The sequence below is a fragment of the Rana temporaria genome, chromosome 5, assembly GCF_905171775.1.
Source record: "Rana temporaria chromosome 5, aRanTem1.1, whole genome shotgun sequence".
Lineage (NCBI taxonomy): Eukaryota > Metazoa > Chordata > Amphibia > Anura > Ranidae > Rana > Rana temporaria.
Window position 1 is genome coordinate 236,727,045 of NC_053493.1, and position 21,891 is coordinate 236,748,935.

The 21,891-nt window shown below is 42.5% G+C and overlaps 1 protein-coding gene across 1 annotated transcript in view; it reads right to left on the reverse strand.

The window, feature by feature from the left end:
• The window catches only part of KDSR (3-ketodihydrosphingosine reductase), a 37,304-nt gene extending 24,368 nt beyond the window's left edge, over positions 1-12,936 (reverse strand). Inside the window, exons 1-4 of the mRNA XM_040353607.1 lie at positions 12,885-12,936; positions 12,363-12,495; positions 3,828-3,917; positions 1,925-1,981 (exon numbers count right to left, since the gene is read on the reverse strand). Coding sequence (XP_040209541.1) covers positions 1,925-1,981; positions 3,828-3,917; positions 12,363-12,470 — 255 coding nt within the window. The 5' untranslated portion in view covers positions 12,471-12,495; positions 12,885-12,936. The remainder of the gene's footprint in view (positions 1-1,924; positions 1,982-3,827; positions 3,918-12,362; positions 12,496-12,884) is intronic.
• Between the last annotated feature and the right edge of the window lie 8,955 nt (positions 12,937-21,891).

Below are 21,891 nucleotides of genomic sequence, written 5' to 3' on the forward strand. Positions count from 1 at the left end.
TTGCTTTAATTACAGCCTTTAGTATGTTGGGATATGTCTATTAATTTTGCATATCTACACTAAGTTTGGGCTCCAACTAAACCATGAGAAATATTAAGGATACCTCGCGCCACTACAGTTGTAAATAAAGGGGTAGATTCACGTAGAATGGCGTAACTTTGTGCGGGCGTAACGTATCCTATTTACGTTACGCCTCCGCAACTTTTACAGGCAAGTGCCGTATTCTCAAAAAAAAAAGTTGCGGCGGCGTAGCGTAAATAGGCCGGCGTAAGCCCGCCTAATTCAAATTGTGAAGAGGTGGGCGTGTGTTATGTAAATCAGGCTTGACCCGACGTGATTGACGTTTTCCCCCGAACGTCCATGGAATTTCCCAGTGTGCATTGCGCCAAAGTACGCCGCAAGGACGTCACTGGTTTCGACGTGAACGTAAATGACGTCCAGCCCCATTCACGGACGACTTACGCAAACGACTTAACTTTTTCAAATTTCGACGCGGGAACGACGGCTATACTTAACATTGGTACGCCGCACTTACGCCACCATATATCAGGAGTAACTATACGCCGGGAAAAGCCTAACGTAAACAGCCTAACTGTACTGCGTCGGCCGGGCGTACGTTCGTGAATTTGCGTATATAGCCGATTTACATATTTTGACGCGTAAATTAACGTACACGCCCCTATCGGCCAGCGTAAATATGCAGTTACGATCCGACAGCGTAAGAGACTTACGCCTGTCGGATCTAATAGATATCTATGCGTAACTGATTCTAAGAATCAGGCGCAAAGATACGACCGGCCGGACTCAGAGATACAACGGCGTATCTGGAGATATGCCGTCGTATCTCCTCTGAGAATCTGGCCCAAAATATATAAAGTGCAACTATAAGTCCAATGAAAAGCTGCTCCGATTGTGTAGGAAAAAGTCTGACTAGGCCATACAAGAACATTCACCTTTTTCTCCTTCAACCACTATGTGGTCATATTTGCTGTTTTAACATTTTTTGCACCATCCATTTTCCCCTTCCAGGATATTACCACCTCCATGCTTTACTGTAGGAATAGTGTAATCTAGACAGTGAGCTTTATTGGATTTCCACCAGAAATATCATTTGGTTTTGAGGCCAAATCATTCACCTGACCAAAACACATTTTTTTCCCCATGTGGCTTCAGTATTTTCCTCAGAAGGTGCATTTTTGGTAACACTCTTCATGACTGCATGTGGCCTTTGAGTGGCTTTTTTTCGCGAAACCCTCTCAATGCAAATGTGGAGAATTTGTGATACCGTTGTCACATGCACACAATGACCACTCTGTCATAAATTCATGCAACTGCTCTAGAGTTGCCATAGGCCTCTTGGTAGTCTCTCTGACCAGTTTCCTCCTGGCTCTTTCATCCAGTTTGGAGCAACGTCCTGTCCAGGGAGGGTCTGTGTTGTACCAAATATCTTCCACTTCTTAATAGACTTTACTGTGCTTCTAGGCGTTGATAAAGCCCTTGAAATGCTCCAGGAAAATCGCTTTTTTGCCAAGCCAATTAAAATGACCAGAGCTAAAAGTCAAATGGCTTTATGTATAGCCAATCACCTTCTCAGTGGCACACAATCGAGTTTACAAGCCATTTTTACAAGAGGGGGGTGACTTTTTTCAACTCAGCGATTCTTTTTTTTTATTTTTTTAACATGGATATGTTGAGGTTATAGCTTTCACTTGTATGTGATACACTGCACTTAGTAAATACAGCTGGATAAAACAAAGGAGGTCTTCATTTCAGGCTGCAAAGCAACAAAATTTGATTTTAAAAGGGGGGGGGGGGTGATGCTTTTCTATACCCACTGTATTTTCACGTGTCGACGGGTTCTTTTTTCACAGTGCCAATAAAATACTCAGCAAGTTATTTCACAATCATTTCCTCATAAGCTTACCTGTTTGTCATTTATAGCATACTTTTCGATTTCCTTTTTGGCTTGCAGCAGTTTGCTCTGCAACAAGAAAAACAAGAGAATCAACATGCACAGAAAGACCCAGCCAGATACGGCTATATGTTCCGAAGCAGATGTTTAGTTGACAGGCAAGAGGTCAGTAAAGTTCAAGAAGCTTATTTGTTAATACAGGTTGAAGTCCACCAGCATGCATATTCATCAATTTTTCAAGTTACTGCAGACCTGTCTGGACTGAAGCATTGCGCCATAAACACACATATGTACATTTCATTCATAATAGTAAAAGGCAAGCAAGTAAAACAAATCTGTTTTCATTTTACATTGTATATAATCATGCAAAAATGTATTATTGTTCCTTTAACCACTTAAGGACCGCCTCCTGCACATATACGTCGGCAGAATGGCACAGCTGGGCACATGCACGTACAGGTACGTCATGTGCTAGTACCCAGCCGTGGGTCACGGGCGCGAAGCTCCGGGACCGCGGATCGCCACTGGAGTCCCGCGATCGGTCCCCGGAGCTGAAGGACGGGGAGAGCTGTGTGTAAACACAGCTTCCCCGTTCTTCACTGTGGCGGCGTCATCGATCGTGTGATCCCTTTTATAGGGGGACACAATCGATGACATCCCACCTACAGCCACACCCCCCTACAGTTGTAAACACACTTCAGGTCACACATAAACCCATCAGCGCCCCCTGTGGTTAACTCCCAAACTGCAATTGTCATTTTAACAGAAAACAATGCATTTTAAATGCATTTTTGCTGTGAAAATGACAATGGTCCCAAAAATGTGTCAAAATTGTCCGAAGTGTCCGCCAGCAAAGTAGGTCCACGCTATAACACAGGCACAAAGGAGTTAAAATGTTACCCCTACACCCCCCCCCCCATTACTTTGGCTTTGCATCCAATTCGCATGACAGGAGAGTGTGACCGGCTCTTAATGCAGCTGGTTTATACAGCTCCAGGATGGCTGTGGTCCAGATTTAGAAAGGGTCTTGTGCATTTTGTGGTCTTGTGGTTCTGATTCAGGTGCAAATTCAGGCAAAAATTTTAACCAGAATCGGTGAACAGGGACGCACCAGACCCTTTTTCTTAATTTCTTCATAATGTGAATGCACCAGATACACTATATTGTGAAAAGTATTGAGACGCCTATAGCAAGCTGCTTGGTTTTAGATACACCCTAATGTATATATTTGGCTAGATCATCATTTTGTGATCATAGATTCTCATTCCGCGTACGCACGATCATTTTTCGGCATGAAAAAAACGTCATTTTAAAAAAATGTCATTTAAAATGATCGTGTGTGGGCTTCACATCATTTTTCGGCTTCTGAAAAACGACAAAAAATTTTTTCGAGCATGCTGCATTTTTTAAACAATGTTTAAACAATGTCGTTTTTTGGGTTGTAAAACATGATCGTGTGTGGGCTAAAATGACGTTAAAAACCCACGCATGCTCAGAAGCAAGTTATGAGATGGAAGCGCACGTTCTGGTAAAACTACCATTCATAATGGAGTAAACACATTCATCACGCTGCAACAGACAGAAAATCGCGAATCGTCTTTTACTAACACGGAATCAGCTAAAGCAGCCCAAAGGGTGGCGTCATCCGCATGGAACTTCCCCTTTATAGTGCCGTCGTACGTGTTGTACATCACCTCGCTTTGCTAGAGCATTTAAAAAAAAACAATGGTGTGTGGGCAACGTTGTTTTAATGATGACGTTGGAAAAACAGCGTTTTTTTTCATGCCGAAATATGATCGTGTGTACGCGGCATCAGTTCAGTGCAATTTTAACATAATGCATTAAAAATACAATACATAATTCATGCAGAAACCTGACCAATTGCAAATCTGAAAACAACAACATTTATTTTTACCTCATCACGCGCTACTAAAGTAATAAAAGCGCCCTGCTTAAAGCATTCAATGGCAATACATTTTCCAATACCGCTGGAACCACCAGTCACCTATTAGGAAAAAAAAAAAAAAAAAAAAAAAAAACACGTATTAGTAACACTTTACCAGTAGTTCTTGTGGGAGTGTTGCATAAATAGTCAAACAAATTAACTTACATTTCTACCCTTTATAGCCAGCTTTTTTTCGTTTTTTTTTTATTATTATTCTGAAACAAAGGGAAGGGAAGACTAGCACTCTCCATATTTAAAGAGGCAAATCAGGACCTGTATATTCCGTGCTGCAAGTAGGGCTCATCAGCAATCTAAAAATCTACAGGGATGGTGTAAAAATTGAGTCAGGCGCCTCAAAACTGAATTGGCACACTTCTGGTTGTCCTACTTCAGTTGTAACTAGAAGCCAGTCTAAATGTAGCTAAATACCATGCATACAAAAACACATGTAGGGTAGCTAATATTCCCACTTTTTTTTACCCCATAACATACAGTAATATCATTTTAAAGCCCAACTGAACCTTCATTTTAAAATCAACTAAATACATTTCAGATGCATAAAAAATAAATGCAGAGGAATCAATTAAGCTTCCTGGGCAGAACTGTTGGCAGTAGTGTGCTCCACAATAAATACACAGTCAAGGCCTGTACACACAATGAGAATATTGGATGAATGATCATCTTTTTTTGTATGGTAGTCTCAGAAAATTAAAGTTACTAAAAAAGCTTGATTGACAGAATACAACTTCGGAAGTGATGTAATGTATTCTGTGCAGTCTTGGTCTTCCATTTTGTTTACTACAAATACTGTACGGATTAAAAAAAAAAAAAAAAAAAAAAAAATTTGTTTTGGTATCGTATGAGGAAAACTTTAGCGTTTGCCCCTTTCGATAATTCTGCATACACTGTTGTGATCGGCTCTCAAAATCTGTACAATCAATCAGATTATCTCATGAGCGATTCGAAAGCAGCATTTTTTTCCGCGTGTGTACTAGGCATTACACCTGTTTTAAGTCGATCTGCACCACCCGCACCAGTTTCTATTTCACTAAACTGCACCATACAGAAAACTTCTACAGATCTCTGCCAAGTCTGACCTGGGGTACGGGACATGAGCTGTTAAGGGTCACGCACAATGAGAATATCAGACGAATGATGGTCAGTTTAGTTTTTTTGCATGCTAGTCTGCATATCAAAAAAGGAGATTATTCAATTTAAGAAAATTCTCATACGGCAGAAAACAACTTCGGAAGTAATGTATTGAATTCGATTTCTATTGTATTTTTGGATAAAAACTGTGCCGAAGGAAGATCGTACAAAAAAAAAAAAAAGTTAGTTAGAGTTTGTCCCTTCGGATGAATTGTCGTGATCGGCTCTCGAAAATTGGTGTACTAATGATCAGATTATCATACGATCGTTTTGAAAGCTGTATTTATGGTACGATTTTCTGATAGTGTGTACTAGGCTTTAGTTTACACAGTTCACATCCCTCTATCTGGCTGTGCAGAGATTGCACTACACAAGCAGAGCCTGCAGGGTTAGTAACTTTCCTCCTTCTCCCGCCCAGCCAAGGAAGGGTGGGTGTTTGGAAAGGCAGAGAGGTCAGAGCATGCAGCTCAGGCTCTCCTGTTCTCTGTGCCACAGCCACAACAGAACAGAGAATTGACCGTCCCCCCACCCCCCTTTTATTAATTAGAAGCAGCATCTGCTCCATTCTGAAAGTTTAGAAGAGTGGTGCAAACATTATGCTTGTACCACTTCTTGTTAAATTTTCCCTCGTTATGTTTAAAGCCTTACAGTTATTTTTTTAAGTTTTTATTAAAGAAAACAGTAGAAAGCCTATATTCCCCTACCATGCTGCAGAGTGGGACCCTTTCTCTGGGTGGGGAAGTTGTAAGCTCTCTGGTAAAGGCCTGCAATGCCCCCTGCTGCTTGAGTGCTTTAATCAGCAGAGAACATAAGCTTTGCCGATTTCAGAGCTATATGCTCCGCTTCCACAGGCAGCCTGCAAACCTGCCCATTTCCTGACAGCCATTGCTGTCTGCTTCTGGATTAGTGGTGGCTTGCGTCATGGTTGCAAAGCAACAGGATGCAGCATGTCTCCTCCCTAAAGCGGGCTGTGCTTTAGTTGCCGCACAACAGGATGTGGCCGCTTTCCCCAGCAACAGCTTGCAGCTCAAAAACCAGGCAACATGACATTACATATGCCTCTTGACTTCACAGCACTTACTCTCTGCTGCCTTGCCCTTCCCATGGCATTCTGATCAGTAGCCAGACAATTGGTCTCAGCTCACACCTTCCTGCTTAAGGATTGACCCTTCAGACAGGAGGAGCCTTATTCAAACTTCATTAGCCTAACCCTCAATGTCAAGAAGCTTCACATGCTGCTCCAGGGGAGAGAAGACTAAACCGTCTGCAATCTTGTTTCAGGTACTGTCATGGCTTGTCTCCACCAGAACAATCAATTGGACCAGCAACAAGAATCACACATGAAGCAAAAGCGCATCGAGGCACGTGTGCAAGACTTATTGATATAAGCATTTCAATAAATAAATAAAATACCCTTGCTACTTTCGTGGACTTCAACTGCCTGCCCTGAACTTTGCTAGTCATTGCCTGCCCAGACCTTTTTAGCATATTACAGATATACTACTGTGCATTGCCAGCCCAGACCTTTTTAGCATATTACAGATATACCACTGTGCATTGCCAGCCCAGACCTTTTTTGTGTCCTACACCAGCTGTCATTCACCTGTCATTCTTCTGCCAGAGTACACACAGTCAGGTTCATCCAATTTAGCCGATTTAAACTGGAAGCTCAATTGAACTTTAAAGACTTATGGCTCATTTACACTTCCTCACAAACACACAAGTATTTTTTAACTTTCATGTGTTGTAATGCATTTCACGCCACTGTGTATGCGTATACCAAAGGCATTTTCTGTAGCAGGGGTGCATGCGATTCACATACTGCAAGTTATTTCATGGTATGATTCTCAATTATTTATTTTCTTTTATTGTATTGCTTCAAAATTCCTGCATGCAGCAATTCTTCCAAAATGGATCTGCCACAAAGGTGAATGGAAATGCATATTGCTTTTTTAATTGAGGCATATTAATGCATGAACTGCACAATACAGAAAAAAACCTTTGGAAAAATTAGGAAGGTGCAAACGCATGCATTTTTTTCCTAAAAACAACATGTAAAAAGCCTGTCTTTCAAAACCTGTAAAAAAGATGACATATTGCTAGTAAAAGCAGTGTGGCTGTGCAATTGCCACCAGACATACTCTATGCTGGTCATCATGCTACATCAGACTATACTTTACTGTATGGTAAACACTTGAAGACAGACGGCACTACTCATAATGATAGGAAAAGGGGGTAGGCAGCCTTTGCCCCCCTTTTCCTCATGGGAAAGCGATGGATCCTTATGGGTCCATTTTTTCCCTGAGGGAGCAATTTTTTCCCTCAGGTGAATTGGCGGGCTCTTTTGCCCTGCAGTTGACCTCTTACTGCAGGGGAATTTTGGCGGGCTCATTGCCCGACAGATGACCTCTGTAGCCTGGGGTAGAAAGCCCGGGAAAACCCAGTTTGAACTGGTCAGATTCTGGGCTATTTAAATGGGGTTCCGTTCAGCTCAGGCTCATTCGCCTCAGAAGACTTAGGAGCTGTGGTGTTCTTTCCCCACCCCCCCCCTTTTTTCACATATATAACTTTGTCGCAGTGTTTGTTATATGGTAGGGTCACCTTTGTTTATCAAAGGGGGACTAGCTTTTATTTATATTACATGAGTATGTGTTATAATAATAAATATGTTTATCAGCTGGTGCTATGGTCTTTGTGTAAGCTGGGTAATTTTTATTGGCAGCCTGGGCCGTAGTGGCTAGGTTAGCTTTAAGGCTGGGTTCACACTACTACACTACTTTCATCCTACTTTGCTCTGTGTTCAATGTTTCCCTATGAGAGCGTCTTGTAGCGTCCTACACAAGTCGGTCCGACTTTGAAAATGCTCCCTGTACTACTTTTGGTCCTACATTGATCCTACTTCAGGCCCATTGAATATCATTGAAGTCGGACCAAAGTAGTATCCTGTTCATGAAAGTAGGATGGATGTAGGACCAATGTAGGATAAATGTAGGACCAATGTATCAGAGCAAAGTAGGATGAAAGTAGTGTAGTAGTGTGAACCCAGCCTAAGGCTTATTTTAAGGTTATTTATTTATGTAAATATTTAAATTATTTAACTATTTACCCTTTGAAACCAATAATAAACACTTGCGGCCTTTTATCATCCAACAAGTTGTCTGTTGTTTTCTTATTTATTTAAAGTATTAAGGGTATGTTCCATTTGCTTTCCCATTCTACCATGTATGGCAAATAACAGATCCAGAATATGTATACTTCAAGTGAACATTTGACTTGCATACTTGGGTCCAGGCTTGTGACTGAAGCTGCTGGATTCACATGACAGAAAGTACTTGAACCACTAGATCACCACGGCAGCTAGATACCTAGTTTATCTAGAAGCCAGACACAATGGTAGCCCACATACTTCTCTCAGTACATAATCGTATTTGAAGCAATGTACAGTGTAACTCCAGACAACACTTTTAGTATTGGATATACCAGGGAAGGTTAAAATCTTGGTCAGGTTTTTACCGATGTAGCCCCGTTTAGGAAACTCTGAATTTCTGCTCCAGTGACATTCAAGCAATTAGGCAATTCCCCTGCAAAGCACGAAGAGAAACAAAGCCTAACATAAATTCCAACCCTTCCCCATGCTTTTCAAAACCAAGAAGCTGCTTTAGCTGAAATTTCATAATAAAAAAGGCACACGGTCCTGGATAATTGCTTGCTAGAGAACCTGTTGGGATATAAATACAGGAGTTGGTATTGCTAACCTGTTTTTTTAAAGGGTCTCTAATGCACCGTACACATGAACTGAATATCGTACGACTTTTTTCGCTTAATAGTCGCAAGTAGAAATTAAATAGGTTATTAAAGTCATGAAAATTGTGATGGTGTAATGCATTTATATTGTATTTTCGGACAACTGTACTGACTAAACGAAAATCGTACAATCTGGAACCGTAAGAGAAATATTTTCGTGCATGTCTGATAAAATAATATGGGATGAACTGTCATGATCAGCTCTCAAAAGCTCTGTACGAACGATCCGATTATCGTACGATTCTTCCTCAGACAACATTTTTCGGACGATATTCGGATCGTGTGTACGGGCCATAAGAGTGTAATCCATGTGTGTCCCACTACAAAACAGATTACAGCGCACACATTCAAGAATGACATTTATCCTGCAAGGCTAGTTAAAAACACCTGAACATATAAAAAAAAAAAAAAAAGGGGGGGGGGGGGGGGGTTTGGTCACACTATTATGGTCATATAGTGCTAAGCCCACTTACTGCGACAAAGTACCCCACTACCTAACCAGACATTGGCCTCAGTAGTATTAGTAGTAGTAATAAGGCTAAAGGAAAAAATTCACTCAACAAATTAAACTTGCCACCATTCTAACTTCTCACTTCCTACAAAAGCCAAGCTTTGAATTATTTTTCTTCTACCTTTCCTTGTCATTTTTGCTACTTGCTCAGCCCCCCTGCTACTATTATAGCCTAGGCAAGAAGCTCTGACGCCATGTCAGTTTACACACGGTTCTATGAACGGATGAAAAGTAATGCATGCTGGGATATGTGATGTCAATATACGAGGAGGCATTACTATCCTCCATTCATAGAATAATTAGCAAGCTGTCATATAGTGTCAGATCCCCGTCTGCACCTTCATGACCTGGCAGCGCATAAACTGGGTGCCAGCTGCAAGAAGCAGGAAGAGGCAGCTGGCTCTGCGTGATATAAACAACGAAGATGGTGGAACACAATAGGAGCTGTAGCAGGACGAGAAAAGACAATGCTGGCTCTGCCATTATTACAGCGAGGAAAAAAAAAGTGGGAAGCAGTAGGAGATTTATTAGGAGGGTGAGGTTTCTCTTTAAAGTGATAGTAAAGTCATGCTATCTAAAATCTACTGACAGGTAGGCTGCATTCACACCTGAGCGTTTTGTAGCCTGAAGCTATAAAAGGCTAGAGGGGAAAAATATACATTATTCTCAATGGAGATGGTTCACATCTCCACTCCAAAACTCCTGAAGCCGAACGCCTGAAGCTCATAAAAGGTCTGAACCCTTTTTTGTCGCGCGAAGAGGGGTGATTTGTGCATTTAACGTTTGTATTTCCATAGAAACTAATGAAAATGCTCGATTCAAGCGTCTAGCGCGACAACGAGCATTTCTACGGGCGTTTTGTCGCTTTAATCTGTTCTGTGAAATAGAATATTCACCCTGGAAGAAGATAAAAAAAATCTACAAACATAGCAACAAATGATGAAAGAGATGAGCATTTTTCCTATTGGCTAAAATAAAAAACGATGAAGTTCAAAAACGTCGGACAACGCTGTATGCAAACGCGCGAATACGTGTTAATACGCGCGACAAAACACCAGAAAAAAACGACCGAAAACGCTACGCTCAGGTGTGAATGCGGCCGTATTTTTTTTTCTAATATATATATCAGAAGAGACCCGGGTGGTCTCCTCAGTCATAAATGTCCCCCAGCCTGTCAGCGGGTATTGTGATCAGAACTGCACATGTGCAGTTCAGATCACATTTAATGCCCGCTCTGTGTGCCTCAGCCCATGTGCAGGAGTGACGTCGCTGCAGCCTGGCTATTCAAGCTGCCCAAGATACAACCTGGAAGACCAGGCAAAGATGGAAGCGTTAGGCGACCCATGACAGCGCTGCGCAGGAGGGCTCTGTTTGCACATAAGTCTCATAATCTACTGTACTAGTATGCAACCTGCAGAGGGACCAGTTTTTTTTTTTTTTAGCTAGGACTTTACCACCACTATAAAAGATGACAACACAAAAGCAAACATGTTCAGAAATAAATCAGCAAAGGTAGAAGCTATAGTCTACACTAGGGGTCTCCAAACTTTCAAAACAAAGGGCCAGTTTACTGCCTTTCAAGTTTTGGGGGGGCCACACTATGGCCACTGGGAAAATGCCCCGGCATCAGTTGATGCAAACAGTGCCATAGGCTTGGTGGACAGTGAGAGTACTGGGATCAGTGAACGTAAACAATGCCATAGGCTTAGTGGTCAGTGGGTGTTGAAAATGCCCTGGCATCAATGTATGTAAACAATGCCATAGGCTTGGTGTTCAGTGAGAGCTGAAAATGCCCTGACTTCAGTGGATGTAAGCAATGCCATAGGCTTGGTGGTCAATGGGTGTTGAAAATTCCCTGGCATCAGGGGATGCAAACCATGCCATAGGCTTGGTGTTCAGTGAGAGTTGAAAATGCCTTGGCATCAGTGGATGTAAACAATGCGGATGTAAAGAATGCCATAGGCTTGGTGGTCAGTGAGAGTTCAAAATGCCCTGGAATCAGTGGATGTAAACAGTGCCATAAGCTTGGTGGACAGTGGGAGTTGAAAATGCCCTGGCATCAGTGGATGTAAATGCTATAGGCTTGGTATTCAAGTTGAAAATGCCCTGGCATCAGTGGATGTAAACAATGCCATTGGCTTGGTGGTCAGTAAGAGTTGAAAATGCCCTGGCATCAGTGGATGTAAACAATGCCATTGGCTTGGTGGTCAGTGAGAGTTGAAAATGCCCTGGCATCAGTGAATGTAAATGCTTTAGGCTTGGTATTCAAGTTGAAAATGCCCTGGCATCAGTGGATGTAAACAATGCCATAGGCTTGGTGGACAGTGGAAGTTGAAATGCCCTGGCATCAGTGGATGTAAATGCCATAGACTTGGTGGACAGTGGGTGTTGAAAATGCCCTGGCATCAGTGAATGTAAACAATGACATAGGCTTGGCATTCAGTGAGAGTTAATAAAGCCCTGGCATCAGTGGAAGTAAACAATGCCATAGGCTTGGTGGTCAGTGAGAGTTGAAAATGCCCTGGCATCAGTGGATGTAAACAATGCCATAGGCTTGGTGGTCAGTGAGAGTTGAAAATGCCCTGGCATCAGTGGATGTAAACAATGCAGTAGGCTTGGTAGACAGTGGGAGTTGAAAATGCCCTGGCATCAGTGGATGTAAACAATGCAGTAGGCTTGGTAGACAGTGGGAGTTGAAAATGCTCTGGCATCAGTGGATGTAAACAATGCCATAGGCTTGGTGGTAAGTGGGAGTAAAATATGATATCACTGGTGTCAGTGGGAGGAACCGTGCCCCATCATTGTTGTAATTGGGAGACTAGTTACTCATCTCTGGTGTTATTCGAAGGTATTTTACCCCAGCTTCGGCTTCAGTGGCTGGAATAGTACCGGAAGGGCCAGATAAAGACAAGTAAAGTGCCACATCTGGCCCTCCGCCCGAAGTTTGGAGACCCCTGGTTCCTTTTACTGTCCTATATGTACAATAAAAGCACAACCTGCAAACACAAAAAAGTGACAATTAAAGGTCAGACCAGACTCACCACTATATGTGCACCTGCCAGTTTTAGGGGTTTGGGACTGATGAGCGGAGACACCATATACAGCAGCAACACAAACGCCACTAGGAAGGCAGCGGCCAGCAGCAGCATGACGGATTGCGTGAGGATGTCCAGCCTGAAGAAAGGGATGGCACACAGGGGGAAATGGGGGCTCAGTGAGGGTAGATGAGGGCAATACCCAAGGAAGACTGACAGATGCCCCAGGAAGGAGATCACTGGGTGAGTGAAGAAGACAGAGGGAAGAAATAAAGGAAGAGACTTCAGCAGGACTCAGCCAGCCAGAAACATGGATACGTTACAGAAGGAAGGAGGAGGAGGACAGGTTACAGAGTTAGCACATGCTAGAGGAGTGCAGAGGAAGAAGGGACAAGTGTACACAACACTCGGGGGACAGCAGTGTACTAGCAGGCTGACACCAAAGCAACAGCTCCAGGATCAGATGCGACCAAAGCAGAGATCGTAGTTCGCTGACAGAGCCTGTCTAGTTCATGTGACAGCATGCACCTCTCCCAAGCTGGGTCCCTCTGCACGCTCCTCCCCCCCTCAGCTGCTCTTCCTGTTTACATTTCACTTTCTCTACATTCAAGAGGGCTCTCTGAGGATTCTGGCGTGCGAGAGATGTTATGCTGCCATCTAGTGTCAGTATTCAAGAATGCTGTTATCAATTCTACAGGCGTTTCACAGGATGTATCTGCTATGGAAACCTTTTCTCTTTTCAAATATTTTATTGAGAATAAAACAGTACAATTTTTTGGGGGGATATGGAAACCCTTTTCAAGAACAAACCTCTGCTAGAGTTGACAATTGATGTTAAGAATGAATAATGCTCGTGTACTAAACTGTCTGTTGAAAATATCAGTTATGATCCCAGCCATTTATAATGCATTTTTTTTATATATTTTGATACATTGTGTTTGACATATAGTATGATACATTCTCTTAAATATGTTCTGGGTGCATCCAGGTATGTGAAGATCGTGATAAATCTTTTCCTGTCATCCCTGTAACAATATGAACACTTTCCATATACAATGGAACCTCGGTTTAAGAGTAACTTTTTTTGAGAGCGTTTTGATTTGCAAGCAACTTTTTTTTTTTTATTCTGACTCGGTTTGCGAGTGTTTACTTGCAAGACGAGCAGAATTCAAGCTACATAGGCCTGCAGTACCTCATTTGGCCTGAGGTACGGGGGGAGCAGAAGCCAAGCAGAGCCGAAAATAGGCCTGCAGGACCTCATTTGGCCTGAGGTACGGGGGCGCAGGAGCCGAGAAAAGCTGAACATTAGCCTGCAGTAGCTCATTTGGCCTGAGGTACGGGGGCGCAGGAGCCGAGTCAAAGTGTCCTCAGGCCTTTTCAGACGTTTTCGGCGCTCTGTGGCGCCCCCCTCACCTATGTCCACATTTGGTATTGCATCCCGTTGAAATCAATGTGGAACAAATTATTTTATTTTCCATTGACTTCAATGGGAAAACTCACTTTGATATACAAATACTTTGGATTACAAGCATACTCCTGGAACGGATTATGCTCGTAATCCGAGGTTCAACTGTACATATATGTATATACATGTTTTTTTTATTTATATAACATACTATTTTTAGTTTTGTTCTGTATATTTTTTACAAATAATTATTTTCAATTCACATTTTGATTCTTTATTTTAATATTTTTTCTTTTTATGTCGTATTTTTTCTTTCTTGTCTTTTTATATGCTTTTTTACACTTTATAGTCATATATTTTTGAAGAATTACATTGGTTAAAATGGGTGCCCTTGTGACAAGAAGGGTTACAAGAGTTTTAGCTGAACCTTTAAATAAAGCCTCATTCACACAATCGGATTTCCAACAGACTTTTTCGTGGATTTTGCTCTGAATTGACATTGTCCGTGATATGCATACACATGGCAGGACTTTTTCAGCCAACAAACACGAACGTAGTGACGTAATAGACGTACTACTTGTTTTTTCTGCTCTTTACCGCCACCCTTTGGGCAAGTTCTGCTATTGTTGTCTGATTTTCAGCATTGTGAGCATGCGTGTTTGTACTTTGGTCTAGTGTAGCATCTGGCTCACTGCTACCATCCTCACTGTCATTAAAGAAATGTTTTTTTAATAATATATTTCTAATTAATGTGGTGCCGATCTCATGCGATGTCTGTGAGATGCAAGTTCAGCCATACAATTGTATGGCTGAACTCGCATTGGATTGGTACAGAAAAAAATCGCAGGAACTTTTCCCGCACTAGAATCAAATCACATGAGTGTTCTCACCTATGCAATCTGATTCCTGTGCGAGTTAACAGTTCACACTGCTATCTGTGAACTAAACTGGGGGTGTTGTTAACAATGTATTGACACCCGCAGCGGTTCGCAGAGGGCAGTGTGAACTGCCCACAGAAGAGATACGATGCGGCAAACGGCGCTGGAATCGCACTGGTTCCCGCATTGCATCAGTGTGAACCCGGGCTTAATTAACACATGTACACTGCTGCTTACCTAAATGGTTAAGGCTGCACTCACACCTGAGCGTATTTTTCAGACAGAATGCCACGTGTTTTTACCACAATTTTTGCTGCGTTTTTTGCCCCCAACACGCTAACACTAGAATTGACCTTCAAATCTGTCTCCAGATGGTATATGGTTCCAACTGGCCTAGCACAACTTTGCCTGAATTACTCCGGCACCTGTTTTTTGGGGCTGCTCCCTCTGAGGGAAAGTACTTCATATGTGGGGGTTGAGCTCTATGCTTTCTAGCTTTTGGACAAAGGTCCTTAAACAGGTACAAATGTTGCTAACCTGCGCCTTTCTTAGGAATCCTCCTGCTCCCTACCCTAGTACCCAGTCTTGTTTCTCCTATTCCTTGCAATGCTGTATTCCCTTTTCATTACATTGTATATGTTTTGTATTTAGTCAGTAGTTTAGCTCTTTAGTTACTTTGTCAGTAGTTAGGTTTGCTAGTAGTTCTTGTGCATTGGAGGTTTGGTTCTTGTTTGTCTTTGTGGTTTGTTTATGTTCACTGTTTGCTGGTGTGTATTTGTGTGTTTCACTCTAAAATAAATATCACTTTAAGGATATATACATTGTTTGGTCTCAGTTCCCTTGTGTAGCTACGTGTCTGGTCTCCTTAGCCGCTGGCATAATCGTGATGTCCACCAACGACCAGATCTTCTACACTTGGGAAGCCAGTTGCTTTGGATTTTTGCCTTTCCTTTGTCAATATGCTGAGAGTGAAGGTTATTTGCCATGTGCAACTTTCAGTAGAGGATAATGCCGCATACACACCATCACTTTATGTGATGAAAAAAAACGACACTTTCTGTGAAGTAAAAAATGACGTTTTTGAAACTTCAATTTTCAAAGACGAAGTTGCCTACACACCATCGTTTTCTCACAATGTTCTAGCAAAGTGAGGTTACGTTCCACCACGTTTTACCATTGAAGCTTGCTTCATAAGTAGCTTCTGGGCATGCGTGGATGAAAAAACGTCTTAGAAAACGACGTTTTTTGCTACACACGGTCAATTTCTGTGAAGTAAAAAGTGCACTTTTGAAAAACGACACATAAAATTGAAGCATGCTTCAATTTTTTTTGGTCGTTTTTTACAAGACATAAAACGACGTTTTCCCCCACACACAGTCAATTAAAGTGACGTTTTTAAAAACGTCATTTTTTTTCATCACATAAAGTGATGGTGTGTACGCGGCATAAGAACTTGTGTCATTCACTTTGGCAGGATCTCACTGAGGAGCTGCTTGGAAGCATTCTGACAGCACATGCTTTAGCTGTTGAGGGTAGATTTTCACTTAGGCCCCTTTCACACTGAGGAGTTTTTCAATAGCACCTAAATACCACCTGAAAAACGCCTGCCCAGCATTCCCAATGTGAAAGCCTGAGGGCTTTCATACTAAGGCGATGCTCTGGCGAGAGAGAAAAAAATCTGCTGCAAACAGCATCTTTGGAGCAGTGAGAGGAGCGGTGTGTATACCGCTCCTTCCCATTGAAAACAATGGGAAACCACGGTAATACCGCCCGCAATCCGCCTCTGCAAAGGCGCATTGTGGGCGGTATTAACCCATTTCCGGTCGCTAGCGGGGGTTAATACCGCATCGCTATCGGCCAAATCTCGCGGCAATTCCGACGGTATAGCGCCGCTATTTTTAGCAGTGCTATACTGCCACCGCATCACCCACCCCAGTGTGAAAGGGGCCTTAGTGAAGAACAACCTTTGATTCAGGTCTGTTCTGAGCTGTTATTTCAGTTTACCTCTCAGGGTCATGATGTTTTCACTCCTTCACCCGGGGCATCACGATTCTGAGTGCCTCATTGCTACCAGTTTGTGCCTGATTGCCTGATCTATCCTGTATCTCTCTGCCTTGCTCCTGCTCCCTGCTCTAGTACCTAGTTTCTCCTATTCCTTGCATCCCTGTATTCCCTTGTGATTACATTGTATATGTTTTGTATTTAGTTACTTTGTCAGTAGTTACGTTTGTTAGGAGTAGGGATGTGCTCCGGCGCATTCGCACAGTCCACGGGCAGAGGCCGCCAGGAAGTCTGCACGGCGCTGCGCTAACCACAGACAGGGAGACATTTCCCGATCTCTGCAGCCGAGCACCGGGACAATGTCTCCCTGCCTGTCATTAGCGCAGCGCCCTGCAGAGTTCCTGGCGGGCTCTGCACGTGGACTGTGCGAACACGCCAGAGCTAATCCCTAGTTAGGAGTTCTTGTGCATTGGGAGTTTTGTTCTTGTTTGTCTTTTGGGGTTTGTTTATGTTCACTGTTTGCTGGTGTGTATTTGTGTGTTTCACTATAAATAAATACCACTTTAAGGATATATACATTGTTTGGTCTCAGTTCCCTTGTGTAGCTACGTGTCTGGTTTCTCTAGCCGCTGACTCCTGACAGTTTTAGTAGTGGCGAAACAAACCAACGTAAAAGACTAGTGTAGCGGGCAGCTATTTTATTTGTTGGCCCTGCTTTAAATTTAGGGGTTAGTCAATGAAGTTCATATAAGTGATTGAGTGGAGTGGTGAATGACTTTGGAGTTTAGGAGTTTTTCCCCTGTGATTTGTAGTGTTGCTCATCTTACTTTAAAAAAGTAATTAGTTACAGTTACAAATTACTTCTCCGAAAAAGTAATTGCGTTAGTGACTCAGTTACTACATTGAAAAAGTAATTAGTTACTCAGCAAAGTAACTGACTTTTTTTTTTATATTCTAAATATGTATAAAGGGCTCTCGCGCCTCCAAGTGAAAAAGAGGCGATAATGAATAAATAAAAAATTGCTGCTCAATCTAAATGTATATAAATATTAGTATATCTAAATACCCAAGTGAAATGAAAAAAAAAGAGTGATAAGCGCAATAAATAACAATGAACACAACCAGTGCTGAATGTGTTGCTGCAAGTGCTAAAATGTGCGGATAATAATCCTATATTGCTAAAAGAAATAACAAGTGGTAATAAAGTCCCATGAATTAGATGATAAACATGATCTTCATAAATGCAGAGAAGTTCTTCCACAAATCTTCTGAAAAGTTCTTCATAAAATGAGCTCACAGAGCCAGAGGTGTATTTAGGTTTTGTGCTGCCCTAGGCCTGACTAAACTCATGCGCCCCCATAATTTAAATATGACCCACCCCTTCCTGTTTAAGACACGCCCTATCATCTGTAAACCACACCCCTTCCACTTTAGGCTCCACATTTTCCTGTTAGAGCTCCGCCTCTTACTCTCTGTACATTAGCACACTCACGCACCATTCACTCCATACTTACATCAATCCAGTTGGCTCCTGTCTAAATTGTTGCCCTTACCATGTGTATGTATGTATGAATGCTAGTTAGGGACTTTAGATTGTAAGCTCCTTGAGGGCAGGGACTGATGTCCGCCTCTGGTATGACATGCACCCAGTCTGGCCAATCACCGGCCGTTTAATGCGGGCGTCAGTCGCTCCCTCCCCCTGGCCAAGTATGTCCCATGTATGTTGCTAGCGCAAGTGCCACGCTACAGGCCGCCGCGCCAGGGGCTAAATTTATGAGGGAGCCAGAAGGCGGCCGCGGGAGCCGATTAAATAAAAGGACGGATCAGGGGTCTTTTTTTCGTGCGGGGGGCGGCTTTGGTGCCCGTGCCGCCCCCCGCAAAGTGCCGCCCTAGGCCTTGTCGGCCTAGGCCAAGATACATCCCTGCACAGAGCGCTTACCTTCATGCACAAAAAAAAAATGACTCCTTAAATGCACAGCTCTCTGTTTGCACTGACAGGGGTGGATGGATGTCTCCCACTTATCTGATTGGATTTCCTCCTGGTGTCCAGTGGTGAAGGCTAAATCCCCAGTATGTTCCTCAATGGTGATTAAAATAAATAAAGAAAACTTCTCATGGTGAAATACGTTTAAAATGTTTAATAAAGGATACAAAGATCTGCTTACAAGCGGTGTAGTGAAAACTGTGCAGTAACACAATACTTCAGAGTATTGTGTTACTACTGCACAGTTTTCACTACACCGCTTGTAAGCAGATCTTTATGAAGAACTTTTCAGAAGATTTGCAAAATCATTTACTACTGCGCTGATCTGGTGCAAAAATACTTTTGTAAACAATGTGAATATAACACCTTCAGTCTAATAATTAGTGTCAAAAATACATATGTATATAATATCACCAATGTGCTCAAACAAAGTGTGATCCAATACGCTATATGTAATCCCAAAAAATATATATAATAAATGCGTGAACAATTAACATTGTGAACAATTCCCACTTGACAAGATTGGTAGATTGGTGTAGGCACAGGGATTATAAACGTTGGGTGGATATGGAGCAACAGATTAGTCCAATACCACTATGCAGAGCCCCTTGGTGCTACAATGTATTACCAAGTAAGTTGAAGAAACACCCTATAATCGGTCCAATGCTGCTAATTGCGGCTAAGGTTTGCCGAAATACAACGTTTTCAACGAGCCAATCCCCCTTGTTTCCTATAATGGGGAACCCAGGTTTTATACCAGGAACAGGAGGAGGGGTATCCAATAAACTAAAAGAAAAGGGTACGGTGCAGGTCTCACATTTCTTGCAAACAGAAAACTGGCCATCTATTGATGCCTTAATGAAACCAGGGGGAATCTTTGAATTACGTTTTTGGCAAGCGCTACAAGTAAATCATTTCCTGAGATCTTTGGGACAGCCATCTAATTTTCGGCGACAGTTAACAAAATTTGAGGCCTACTGCGACGATGAGGAACCAATACTACGAGTGGTTTCTAAGTTGTATAGATTGCTGAATTCCCCTCAGTGGGATTTTGTGATGCCGGGAATTAGTAAGTGGGAAAGAGATCTGGGGAGGAATTTTTCACCAACTCAGCGTAAAAATATCATCCACTTGGCATTGAATTCCTCAGTATGTACGCGAACACAGGAATCCAATTACAAACTTCTAACCCAATAGTACTATACACCAGTAAAGATGCATAAATTCTTTACAGAAAATTCAGAGTGCTGTTGGAGATGTGGACTGGAGCAGGGAACCTTGCTACATATATTCTGGTCCTGTGTAAAAGTAAGACAATACTGGCTGGAAGTCCAGAGAATATCTCAAAAACTTACAGAGTTCCAGATACCAGATGATCCGGCTTTTTTCTTGCTCCATAGTTCACAGATCCCGGTGCAAACGTATACAAAAAATCGGTGTTATGTCACTTGATAAATGCTGCTAAAAGTGGAATAACTTTACAGTGGAGAGAAACTAGAACACCCTCCATCACGAGATGGCTTAATAGAGTTCGAGAGATAGGAGCCATAGAAGATCTGGTTCTTTCAGCCCAAAATAAAAGAGAACAGTATGTTGAAACATGGACAGGATGGAATCTATTCATGTACTCTGAAGAGGGGAAGAGAATGTTTGCTGAGGAGAATATGGAGTGAGGAGTCCTCCCTGGGGGGAGTGTGTATAGGAGTATGATTTATAGAAATAAGAAAATAGTACCACCATCTCTTGAGTAAAGGGTTAGAAGGGGGGAGGTAGAGGGGTTGGGAGGGTTTTTTTTTTGTTTTGTTTTGCTTTGGGAAGGGGAGGGGAGGGAAAGGCAGGATATATAAGGACAAGGGAACAGAGAGGTTTTAGGTGTATGAGAACAATACATTTAATTTACAGATTCGGATAAGAAGGTTTAAGAAGTTTTGTTCATTAGTGGTTTGCATCTTTCCTAGAAAATCGCACTCAGACCGTGAAACTTGGAGGTTTTACATCAGAAACACGGACCATTACAAGCGGAGTTCCTCAAGGATCACCCCTCTCACCTGTACTCTTCAACATCTACATCCGCCCTCTCCTCAAAATCATCAGCAAACAGGACCTGCGCTACCACTCCTATGCGGACGACACGCAGCTTTACCTTCGAATCACCAACAAAAAATACCAATTTCATGAACTAGGAAAGTGCCTTACACTGATCGACAATTGGATGACTGAAAGCTCCCTCAAACTCAACGGATCCAAAACAGAACTACTCACCCTTCACGCAAAATGGAAATCCATTTCCAGGACCACATGGACACCACACACCATCCTCGGACAAACCATCGCGCCAAGCAATAAAGTCAAAAGTCTCGGAGTCATCTTTGACGCAGACATGACTATGGATGCACAAATAGGATCAGTCGTCAGCGGTTCTCATCATCTGCTCCGCATGCTACGTAGACTCATCGCCTTCATCCCGGAAGAGGACACAGCAGTAGTGGTTGGAACAATCATCAACTCACAACTCGACTACGCAAATTCCCTCTACTTAGGACTACCGAAATACCAGATTTCACGCCTACAAGTCGTCCAGAACACGGCAGCCAGACTGGTAACTGGTAAAAAGCCGTAGGAACCAATCTCCCCAGCCTTGAGGTCCCTCCACTGGCTGCCCGTACAGGACCGGGTGACATTCAAGACTCTCTGCCTCACCCACAAATGTACACAGGGTAAAGCTCCTCAATACTTAGGCGAGAAAATAAAACCCTACGTCACCAAGCGCGTGCTCCGGTCAACCAACCTAAAACCTTCTCCAAATCCCCAAACCTCGCTACAAATCGAAGGGAGAACGTAGATTCTCAGTCCAAGGACCACGGCTCTGGAATGCTCTACCCACGACCATCCGCTTGGAAGAAAACCATCGGGTTTTTAGGAAAAAACTGAAGACCCACCTCTTCTGAAAGACCTGTACAACTCTGGATGCCAGCGCCTTGAGGCGATTAAGTTCGCATTTGTTGCACTATACAAGTTTCTCACTCACTCACTCACTCATTAGTATAATACCATGGGAAAGGAGAGATATGGACATGCCTTTCTTGGTTGCTGTTTGTTTTTCGCTGTTGGGAGCGACAATATGTATATGACTATGTACTTCTTTCTTTTGTTATGATAATACCTCTTTGTGGCCTTCCAAAGTTTAGAACTTGGAATAATTGGACTTTTTAATTGTTCACACATTTATTATATATTTTTTTGGGGATTGCATATAGCGTATTGGAA